This window comes from Rhopalosiphum maidis, chromosome 4, assembly GCF_003676215.2.
Source record: "Rhopalosiphum maidis isolate BTI-1 chromosome 4, ASM367621v3, whole genome shotgun sequence".
NCBI classification, from domain to species: domain Eukaryota; kingdom Metazoa; phylum Arthropoda; class Insecta; order Hemiptera; family Aphididae; genus Rhopalosiphum; species Rhopalosiphum maidis.
Window position 1 is genome coordinate 6,644,842 of NC_040880.1, and position 12,289 is coordinate 6,657,130.

At 28.1% G+C, this 12,289-nt stretch overlaps 1 protein-coding gene across 1 annotated transcript; it reads right to left on the reverse strand.

The window, feature by feature from the left end:
* Positions 1 to 313: 313 nt before the first annotated feature.
* LOC113549771 (epoxide hydrolase 4-like) lies at positions 314 to 10,447 on the reverse strand. The gene is made up of 6 exons (XM_026951235.1): positions 9,750 to 10,447; positions 7,981 to 8,105; positions 3,390 to 3,674; positions 2,713 to 2,870; positions 2,308 to 2,583; positions 314 to 723 (listed from the first exon to the last, which is right to left on the reverse strand). The coding sequence occupies exons 1-6, from the start codon at positions 10,011 to 10,013 to the stop codon at positions 572 to 574; spliced, it is 1,260 nt and encodes a 419-aa protein (XP_026807036.1). The 5' UTR covers positions 10,014 to 10,447; the 3' UTR covers positions 314 to 571.
* Positions 10,448 to 12,289: the final 1,842 nt, after the last annotated feature.

A 12,289-nucleotide genomic window follows, 5' to 3' on the forward strand; every position in this document is an offset into this window, starting at 1 on the left:
TGGTAAATTCATCAGAGATCTAGTAATAAATTAATTTTAAATTATGAAGTATAATTATATGAGTACACTAAACTTTAGATTTTAATTTAAAAACATATATCTATTTATAAATAGCTACATTAACAAAGAAGTCTGTTCGTTTTTTTGCCAAAGTGAACTTTTAAAACAATATTGTTCATACGCACGTCATACTATGGACTATGTATGATATAGATATTATACGCTTTTAAAGCTCAATTGGGTTACATACGATTATATTATAGCTTTTATTAATTTAGATTTACCTTATTAATAATTCACAATAATAACAACGTAGATAAAACTATATATAATTAACTTCCTAGGTACACGTGATGTAAACGATTATATACATAGATGGATACACGTGTTCACTGCACCTTTAATTTAGCAAATTATCTTTAAATATAAGCAATAGTATAATTAAAAACTTGTTACAGTCTGTAGATGATAACATTTTTCATATATTGTTATTATTATTTTTGATATACCTAATGTAATTATAAAAACATACAGAAAAACATTATTTTACAAATGAAGAACATCAGTTCTGCTATGATGTGTTGGTCGTGATTGGTAAAATGTTTCTTTGCATTGAATCTTTCAACGTATTTCCATACTGAACTGTAGACGTAACAATATCTTTCATTCGTCCAACTAAACCACCAGAGTTCTGTGGTCGAAGCTTTTTTTGAACTTTTTGAACTGTGACAGAAATACATTAATTTAAGATAATACAAATATGCTAAAATAATAAATACAATATATAAACATGACAAATTGTACAAATTGTTCAAATAGCCCAGAAGAAGTCCTTAAATAATTATCAAATAAAAAACGTAGGGTGGATTTTATTTTCATTATTGTTAAAACGTTTTGGTTATTGTACGTATTATAATTTATGATAAATAAATAAATAAATAAATGAATATATATATATATATTATATAAAATAAAAACCACTTCCAGATAAAAATTGAATTTTTGCCGTTGTAAATTACTTTATTTCGGCAGTCCTTAAGTAGGTATACCTACAAATATACTCGTAAGATTATTGAAACAAAAAAAAAAAAAAAACTAAAAATTCGAATCAAACAAGTATACATGCGTATTCTACACTTGTATTTAAATATGACAAAAATGGTTAAAGTATTACTTTATACTTGGAATACGAGTACCTACACTTACCTGCTATTGGTACTCTAATACACTTTTCATCTTGTAAATATTAATATTATAATTGTACTCATTATTGAGCCTTAGTATTTTCATAGCCTTATTATTGGTTTCTAATTCTACCTATGTATTATTATCGTAATTTGTAATCAAATACAATTTGATAATACGTAAGTGTCTAATTCGTACCTACATATAGCTTAGTATAGAACCCATTGGTTATTTGTTTATCATAATTCAGAGCAGAAATATTAATCAATTCTTTGGACTAATATCATTATTACAATATTACATGTAGAACCAATGTGTTTCTCAAGATGGGATAAATCGTCCTCAGGGTAGGTGCGATGGAAGTAACAATCTCGATTAGGGGGCACTGCATTAGAAAAGTGGGCGATGATTGTTTCTAATGAATTTTCCTTCTGCAGTCACATTATCGTAATGTCGTACGTAATTATCTTATATATATTTTTTTTTTAATATTATTATTACAGATTACTATCGATGCACATCGTATCAACTGTCGTTTTCGGAGATAAATCAGGCGCATTCATATCCTTAGGATAATATCAATTTTATTTATAGCTTATAAACTAATATCACATAGGTACAACTAAAATACAATAAATTAATCTGTCACTACATACTTAGAATTTGTGTACTTTTTTGACGAATGCTTAAGACACACTAAAATTGTAACTAAAATAACATACCAAGCAAACATTGCAGACCAACAAAAATTTATCAGGGGAGTAGTGTAAGATTTTTGAACAACAAAATAAACGCTAAGTAAAAACTGTTTGGGTAACACTAATGTAGAGTCTACTGCACTAGTACAGTAGTACCTAAATATTATTATTTTATTAGATCAGGAACTATTGTTAATTATACGAGAAAAAAATTATTTCATTAGTAAGTGAATAGGAATGTGAAATAAGTTATTCGCCCAATACATTTATAAACGATATTATACTATAATCATTATTTTTGATAACTTAACGGATAAAAGTTAAATGATGGTTTCTGTATGTGGTATTATAAGTATACACCTTGTGTATCAATAAATGTTTAACTTAACAAGATTAAGATATATGCAACGACAAAAAAACTTACCTAAATACCATGTCAATAAATCATTGACTGCTTTAGGTTGCTCTTGATGAGGAAAATGCGATGCGTTATCAATTATTCTCACAGTAGATGTTTTAAGAAACTCTGTGGACTTGATAAAACTCTCCATTTGCACACTTACGTCTTTACTACCAGTGATGAGCAGACACGGAACTTGTAGCATGTCTTCTTCTTTATTTAAAGAATCATTGCTATTCCGAGGTTCAATTCTGTAGAACGGTAAGTTTCGAAAATAGTTTATTGCACCCGTCCAATCCTCTAAAAAAACACAAAAATTTCAATAACCTATAGAGGATAATAGTAATTTTATTTACAAAATATTAAGATAATGGTTTAAGTGAAGTGTAAGACTAATAAACATCGTTATTGGTATTAAGTTATAATTACCTGTTCTTGAAAATGTATATTTATATGCATCAATGTAGGATAAGTCGTCGCTTTGCTTAGTTTTGGATAGGTGTTGATAACACTGGTTGATTATGTTGAGATCATTTTGCAAAGCATCCATTTCTGGTAAATAAGGAAGTTGACTGAAGCAAATCCAACTAAAAAAAATACAAATAAATTATAAAACACTTTGTCTGTAATAAAATGTACAATTTTGGTTAGGTTTACCCCTAACCTTTGGGACTACTGTCTATCTATTTAATTTTAAAAATTAAATTAAGATTCTCCGAACTAGGACTGCTAGGAGATACTCATCCATTTCAATATTTGAATCTAAACAACTTTATAAGTATACAACTAAAATTATATATCTAGATGTATTGTAAAATACATGATAAATATCAGTAAACAATCATTATTATTAAGTTACAACTTTTATTTTTCTATTTCATTTACCTAGGCAGAATATTTTTCAAAGAATTTCAATGCATAGAAATTCTCAACAAAATATTTAGCTTTGAAAATTGGAATTTAAAATTTACAATATTATCTTTCAAACAGTTAAATAGTTAACATAAAAATCATTAACATAATGATAGATTTTTCACATTTTATGTACATACCTGGTTACCTATACTGCTCACGAATGATGTAAACCTATTATCAGATCAACTTACTTTTTATTAAAGAAACTTGACGGAGGTAAGTACTCCCAGTGGACATTAGGATGTGGACATGAAATGGCTACAAATTTTGAGACACAGTTTGGCCACAGATGCACCAGATACCAACCCAGTAGAGCGCCCAAGTCGTGGCCAATCACGTGGCATTTATTATTGTCGTCCACTCCTAGCATTGACATAAACACTGCTAGCTCGTTGACCAGATTTTCCACTCGATAACTTTTACGTGCTGACGGTTTATCAGAGTCACCAAAACCTTTTAGGTCTACAGCAATCACACTAAAATATAAAAATTCTGAATTACAAAATGTACATAATTATATGGAATGATGGCTTTCATTTTGAACTTATATCATATAAGTTATATGTATAAGTTCTTAAAACAATGCATTAAGGATTTTATTTATTTATTTTTAAACATCAGCCTTTAGATAACCAATTGATTTGTTTCCTTGATATAGGTAGCTATTAAAGTTATTTATTTTAATTTTAATATTATAATTAGATGATAATTTTTTTCTAAAAAAATTGCATTTATTTTATTAATATTAGTATTTAATTATGAATTTTTAACTACAGAATAATTTATATTTTTTTTTTTGCGATCTTGAAAATGTTTGACAAAATTCTAACTTCAAATGCATATAAAAAAACGTGTGCTATGTATTTTTTTAATATTTTTATACATATTTATTGTATAAGTATATCTTTTGTGGGATATCGTACTAAATTTTCAAATTCTACCCAGAAATTTTTAATCGAAATTTATAAAATAAAGTTGAATACTTCTTAAGCTAATAAACATCTCTAAAATTTTCGAAATATTTTTAAAATATTATCATAAATAAAAAACGATAACATAAACTTTTGGCAAAATTTCAAGTATTTCTACGATTAATATTTTTTGAGTTATATCAAAAAAATAAAATCAACTCTGTCGAAAATTGGATTAAAAATTTCGGTCTTACTTTAATTTTTAATTTTTTTTTCAATTATAAAAATAAGTACAGATAATTTTTAAGTTTGACCTCTTTAAAAAACAAATAAGATCTAATTTTATATCTAAACCACCCCCGTGTTTGAAATTCGAAGCATTTTATCGATTACTCATTGTGTTTATTCATCCACAAAAAAAACATATTAGGTATTATAAAATCAATGGATTTATTCCTCCACTCTGAATCTAAAAAAAAAATAATAATATAAATAAGCTAACATAAAAGTATTTTTCTAGTGGGGAACTCAAGTTCCAAATTTAGATGAGATAGTTAGAAATTTAGTTCCATCTTAGATGCACTACTCTCTAATTATTACTACTTAATATTTAAGCATATTAGAAATACGAGTATGCTATATAACTGATATTAAATTTTGTAAACACGTAGGTACACATATTGGTGATTTTAATTAAAATATCTTCTCTATTCCTTTAAAATTTTTAAAACATAGGATGTCATTAAGTCTTATAATAAGGTAAGTATCCGCAATTAACCTATTCGTTAACTTGATAATGATAATTATACAATGTAAAAAAAATTGTATAAATCGTTCTTATCAAATATTTCATGAATGATCTGGTCCATATTATTTAGTATAAATATTTTTTTTAAATCATTGAATTTTTTATTTACCGTTATGATATGTTACCATTATTATAACATATCAGATAATTATTGCAATATTTAATTATAATACATCATAATAGAGATTAGGGAAAATATAAAAATATTAAAAACACTTTTTCAGCAAATTCCGTGATTACACTATTATATTTACGTAGTACCTACCTAGCTGTTACTAGTATAATTATTGCAGAATAGAAGGAATTTATTCCGTAGATAATAGCACATGGTGCCATTTATAATTTGCATAACAAATTTAATGTAAAGCACCAATTTTTTAACATTTTTTTTTTTGCAATCCTTTTGAAATAATTATGTAAAAAACCTAAAAAAAAAATCGTTATGGTTATGTTCTCTTAATAATATAATTATTAATTATTTACTAAAGCAATTTAATTTAGTAATTTATTATAGTAATATATTGTTAGTAATTTTTAGAAGAATATAATATATTGGTAAATAATTACCTATTATGCTTAAATTTATTGAAATCAACTGTCATATTGATTTATTATAATATAATAATACAATGTTTGCCGTTATAATCAAGTAAAGGTCAAATATCGATTAGTATTAAATCATAATCTTAATTTCTATTATTCATGCATATTTCGAAAAAAGATTTTAATATTTTATACATGAACATTAATTACAGTAAATTAAAGGCATTACACATTGGTACATACTATATACAACATATATAATACATGTCTATTAATAAATACACTATTTTTAATAAACGGGTGCTTATCAAGAGTACATTTATGTATTAATTATAATAGCTAAAAAGGTATTACACATAATTTATTTTCATATTAATTGGATACAATTAATTGGAAACGTGTTAGGTGTTTTATTTAATAAATGACCTTGTTAAATACAAAGTTTGTATAGGTACTACTAAATATAAAACAAACATCTGTACAGTGCATTTATAAATTAATTAAGGCTATAAAATAATGTATTTGTGGTGTTTCCAACTAATAAAACACACATGTAATAACATAAATTATCTATAGTCTATACTCTATACTCTATAAGAAACAGAAAAAATAATTATGGATATCTAATATTGTTGTCGATATAAACAAGTCATATATATAAGTCTTGATTAAAAAATGCCATCTGATAATAATATCAATAATAATTGTGTACTGCCTAATCGTACAGCGCTATATTAAATTTTAAAATTGGTTAATTTTTGTATACTATCCATATTATTTAGATTTTAGGTGCCCAACATCAGAATTCTAATCATATTGATTTTAACCACGATTTTTTTTATTAATAAAGATATGCATATTTATTTTTTTTAATTTTATTATTATAGGTGCTTAAACGTACATGCGCAGTAGAACTTATTTCTTTCTTTCTTACAATCATCCGTTTTCACGACAAATCATTAAAATATTAATCATTCTAAATATTATCACTCAATAGTTTTTACCTATGGAAATGCAGCCGCTAAAATTAAAAAAGAAAAAAAATTAATAATATAAAACTAAATGTTTTTTATTTAAAAATAAAAGAAGTTGTGCATGCGCATGTCTAAAACTTGAATAATAAAAACGAATAGCACAAATAGATAAGTAATATTCATAATATATATAAATAAAAAAAAATCATTGCTAAAACCGAGCAACTCCTGTCTCATCCTTGCTGTGTTATTGAATGTTTCCAAATATTGTGAACATATCAACCGTGTTACAGTATTATGGTGTTAACTGTTTATTATAGCCGGATTAAACATAACTACATTATAGGTATAGGTACACAATTTATCAATATGTATACAAGCAAATAAACGAGGTACCTACTAGCTAATAATAGGTATACATATTAAATATATAAAAATAAAATATATTAATAAATCACAATTTCTAATATAATTTCTGAAATTTTTTTTTTAACTAGAACGTTCATTTATCATTATATTTTTATATAATAATATTAAATTAATAATCTGAAATATAAATTGAGTCGAAGGACTGGATGCACCATGTACATTTCAATAAGAGGTTCATGAACCATGAACTGTAAACATAATATTATGTGTGAGTCATAAAGGTCATATTTTGTTTTAATATTTAATTAATATTATAAGATGATTGTACCAACTACCATGAAACGTGCAAAAAGTGATTTTAAAATAAAAATAAATATTTATCTAAGGATAATATTATTATATAATATGTTCATTGTTCGACATTGTTATTGTTTAAATTATTAGACTCAAAACAAATGTAATTTATAAACACATACGTAATTCCATTTGTGTAAATAGAAATTTCATACATATCTAAGTATATATTTTACATGTTTTCACATTATAATTATCACATGTCTGAAAGTCAAATTAAGCTAAGAAATAATTTTGATATATTATCATATTATACTATCAATTTGATATAGGTAATTACTAAAGGCTGTATGACATATTATTTACCTATAGTTATATACTAATAGATATGTATAATACATATATAAGTGCATTTAGTATGATTATATGATTTTACTAGACCTTTTATATTATAATAATAAGGCTAACAAATAAGTATTTAAAAACTATTTTTTTTGTATAAAAAGATGCTGAAAATAATTATTCCCTATAAATTAATAAAAAATACTACTTAAGTAAGAATCTACTACATATGATTTTTATTCTTATTCTTGAATAAAAAAACAAAAAATTACATAAATAGTACAATATTGTAAAAAAAAGAACAAGAAAAATTTACTCTCGACAATGATTTATTAAAATAAAATAATTAATTATATTTTTTGAGAGTCATAACATTCACCTTTTCGCATATTTGGCTAAATTGTAATACATATTTAAGTTATTTAATTCATAATATTTATACAATTTTTTTTAGAATACTAAACTTACAGCTCTGTAGTAGTAATAGTAATGATTATTATATAGCCATGGATTATAATTAAAACAAATTAGTTATACTTACCGAAAATGTTTTGACAAAGTAGGTATTTGATGATGCCAACTAATCCAACAAGATGGAAATCCGTGCAGCAAAAGGACAATTGTGCCTTTAGGGTCACCACATTCGACGTAATGCAATTTGACACCCTGAATAAAAAATAATAGTTATTAACCGTACCTATAGTACCTAAACTTGAGTTTGAATTATTAAGATTACAGGTTTTAAAAATACCTCATGAGCATTTGACTTATTCGAGTATTTAACATGAACTAAAATAATGTGTTTAATGGAGACAAAATGTAGTTTAAAATTATTAAATTTGCACAGATGACAAAACTTTGATAAAAAAAAAAAAAGTGACAAAATATCGATTTTTAAAATCGTAATATTTTATAAACAAAAAGTGCTATTTCAGTGAAATTAGTTCACAAAGTGAAGTACACTGACGCCGATTTATCCGTGAATTAAGGTACCCAACCTATACAACGCATTGTCTCATATTTGTTATTTTATTCACAGACAAAGACTATATACGTGTACAAAATATTACATATAGATAGCTATAGTACGTAGCCACGCAAGTACTATATTATAGGTAATCAAATTCAGATAGGATTCAAAAGGGGTACAACGCAATTGTCTTGTTGGCAATTAAAAAGAAAAATTGCTTAATTATCCTGCACTGATTTAAATAGTTGGGCAATAAGAGGGTTACCTGAGAGAAGCCACTGTTTTCGCTCAATAATGACCTTTCGTTTTTAGCCCAAATATTTTAAAACTACTTTAACTTTTCGCCCACATTTGTGTAATACACATTTTAGGAACCACTATATTATTTATTTGTGTACATTAGTTTTATAAAGCCATTAATCATTATCCAAAGTGTACCATGAGAAGACGGCATTTATTACTCTCCAAAAATATATTGTGTATTTGTACATATGTAACTATTTGTATTAGTTTATTTTAATACATAGTATCAAGAATATAAAATATATATTCGTGTTAAAAATATTACATATTCAAAAAAAAATTTAATACAAAAAAATATAAAAATGTGGTCAAAAAGTGCTATAACGTTCTTGGGCGAAACGGTTAAGTAGTTTTGAAATATTTGGGCGAAAAGCGAAATGTCATTTTTCAGCGAACAGAGTCTTGCCCACTTATGAGTATAATAGAATCGGATAACCTGCAAGATCCCAAAACCCAAATAGTTCTAAGTTTTTAGAAAATTTTGAATACCTATACTACCTAAGACTACACAAATGTTTTTGCAGCATGCTATTGTATGGTATATATACACAGACCCAAAAAGAATCGGCGAGGATGAGTCTAACTCAGTGGACCAGACTATAATATACATTTTGGTATAGATAACACTTATTACTTAATGACAATGTGTGCTCTGTAATACATTAATATACTTCATGTGTAACACGACGATTTTCTCACAAATACCGATGTCGATATTAAAATTGAATTACACGTATAACATAGTAGCTAGTTTGGTGTTGTTTTTTTGTTTTATAAATCATTATCATATTACCAACCATAAATCGTTTTTAAAATACATTTAATATGATCAAAAATGTATAACGCGACACGGGTTATTGATTAGAAAACATCCTATGTAAGATAAGAAAAAAACCATAAACTATTTCCTAATTCGATTGTAATTAATTCCCAATTATTAGGGTTCCAAGTAACCTCTAACTGCACTAACGAGCAAAGGTTATGCATATGATATATTGTGTTACGGTATTACAGTATTGCATTTTGTTGTGTGTAACCTTGACTTTGACGTACGAGTGAGTACCGTAAACCGCGTCGAACAGACAAGGTGGCGGCCGGTCTCTGACAACGCCGTCGTCGGCGGCCGCGCGTTTGCGGTTTCCGTGGCCGCCGCCGGCGGACCACAGCGGGCGGACGGCCAGGGCGACTGCGTTCTTGACGACGACCCACGAGCCCCAGACCACGGACAGCGAAAGCATTTTCAGCGACTCGGCCGCCGATATGGACACCACGTTGTCGCGGCCTCCGGCCAGCACGGCCATCGCGGTGGACTCGAGTGGTGGCCGCCCGAGTAAATTATTATCTGTACCGCTAACGCGTAGGCGCGAGCGTCACCGTAAACTCATCTGTGGGCACACGAACCGCGGCAGAGACGTACGACTGTACAGTGCGTGTGATAGTGTATTAGACAATATTACAGGCGCGCACGGTCAGATAAGCACGACGATATTCTACGTCGTCCGCGGGGCGAATCGCGTTTTATCATGAGCGGCGCGCGATTTAAATAAAATAAATATTTTAATTCTGATCAGTGCGCTAGTACGTACCAATACAAACTGGCGCGGAAACGCAACGGCGCGCCGACGCGGGTGAGATGCGTGTCGTTGCGAAAGGAAAAATGAATACGAAAATTCGCACGATCGCACTGGTGGCGTGCCGTCGACTGACTGAGCGCGCGGTGTGGACTGCGGCTACCATGGCTACCGCACTCGCGGACGACGCGGACAGCGAGTAGACCAATGCTGGTTCGGCACTTTGTCTCGGGCGCTCGCGATAACATAACCGTGAACTAGGTGGAACCCCGAGAACCGCGGCGGCGCGTACGACGATTACGATTACGATACAATATTTATTTATTTAGTGTTTTTTTTTTTTTAAAACAACACGGGCTAAATATAGAATTAACAATAATAAACAGGTAACTTGGTGGTGTAATAGAAAAAAGACAATAATACGTGTATGGATAAAACAAAAAATCAGTAGACAAATTGATCGAATATAGCATAAAAGGAGGTTGACATTTAAATGACTGTTACTAACCTATATAGTGTATACTATATGCATAAGAGAATGTAAAAATTAGAGTTTTGTCTACACACAGGAACACAGAATGCGTGGAATGCAATACGAAAGTTCAGAATCATCATCAGTAAGACCGTTGATTATTCTTTTCTGGAAAGGATAGAATAGCCTGAGTTTATCCATCGAATACTGAAATAAGTTTAAGTAGTCTAAATACAGGTGAACAATCGTGTGGATGACAATTAAAATGATAAGTTATAGGTTTATATATTGTCTGTCGTCTGGTATAACAGTGTATTTATTGCAAAATTACGAAAATAAAATTACAATATTTTTTATTTAAATATAACGATAAAACGAAAAAAAAGTATTTAATATTGTGGAATAAAAATACAAAGAAAACATATTTTTAAAGTAAGCATTTAACGCGCATTTCTCAAAAATGACTTAAGTATAGGTAGTTAATCGAATTTTGAATTAGTTAAATTTGTATAAACCATTATACACGAAAAACGATAATGGATAATGTATATACCTAATATTTAATGTTCATATATCTTACATTAAGAAGTGTACTAATATTAATTTACTTATTTATTATAGTAATAGCCAATAAGTATGTGAAGTTCAACTAATTATTACCAAAAATTGATCCGTTGTGCAAACTTGCTTTTAGAATTAATATCAGAGTCTTATAAAAATAAATTCATTACAAAGTATGATATTATAATTTATAATACAGAAATACAAGAAATAACAAATAATACAATCTGAATGTTATTTCTTGATAATCAAATATATGTATGCTTTTTATTAATTAAATAAATTATAATTAACTTGATTAAAACAATTATAAAAAATATGTCTAATCTAATTTCCAAACTTATTAAGACACGTAATTGTATAATCAAAATTAAAAAGTATAAAAATTATTGACATAGAGTAGATTGCATATGAAGTAGATTTATATATAATCTCCTTAGAAAAAAATGGTCTGGCTACAAAACTCCTACTGCATTTTGTACGCTGTCCCGTTGTCTAGGAGATATTCGCTGTAATGTTTATAATAATATATTCGTCCGGTTCCGAATTATAATAAGACACAAAACGTTTGTCGTCAGTATTAGTTTAGATATCCTACCATTCGTTCTCTCGTACAAAAACAATTGTTTTACATAATTTAATAACGATAAATATTCCTTTAGTAAAAAGGCGATTTTAAGACAGTTAAGTCATACTCGTATTTATAATATTGTTAAAAGGCAATATATTACAAGCTGGTAAGGTCGGAGGGATCCTTCCAACAATTAGTAAATCCCTCAAAAAACAAACAGTTATGCAAAACAGGAAACAAAATGAAAACCAAACTGGGTATTCGGGTGACCCAGGAACGGCAGTTGGGAGCACCACCGGTAATGCGCGAACCAACATGGAAACTGGCTCATGCAATAGAGATAAAATGACAACGGAACTTACTACAAACGGACCATTGATAGTGGAAACCAGTCGATTGAAC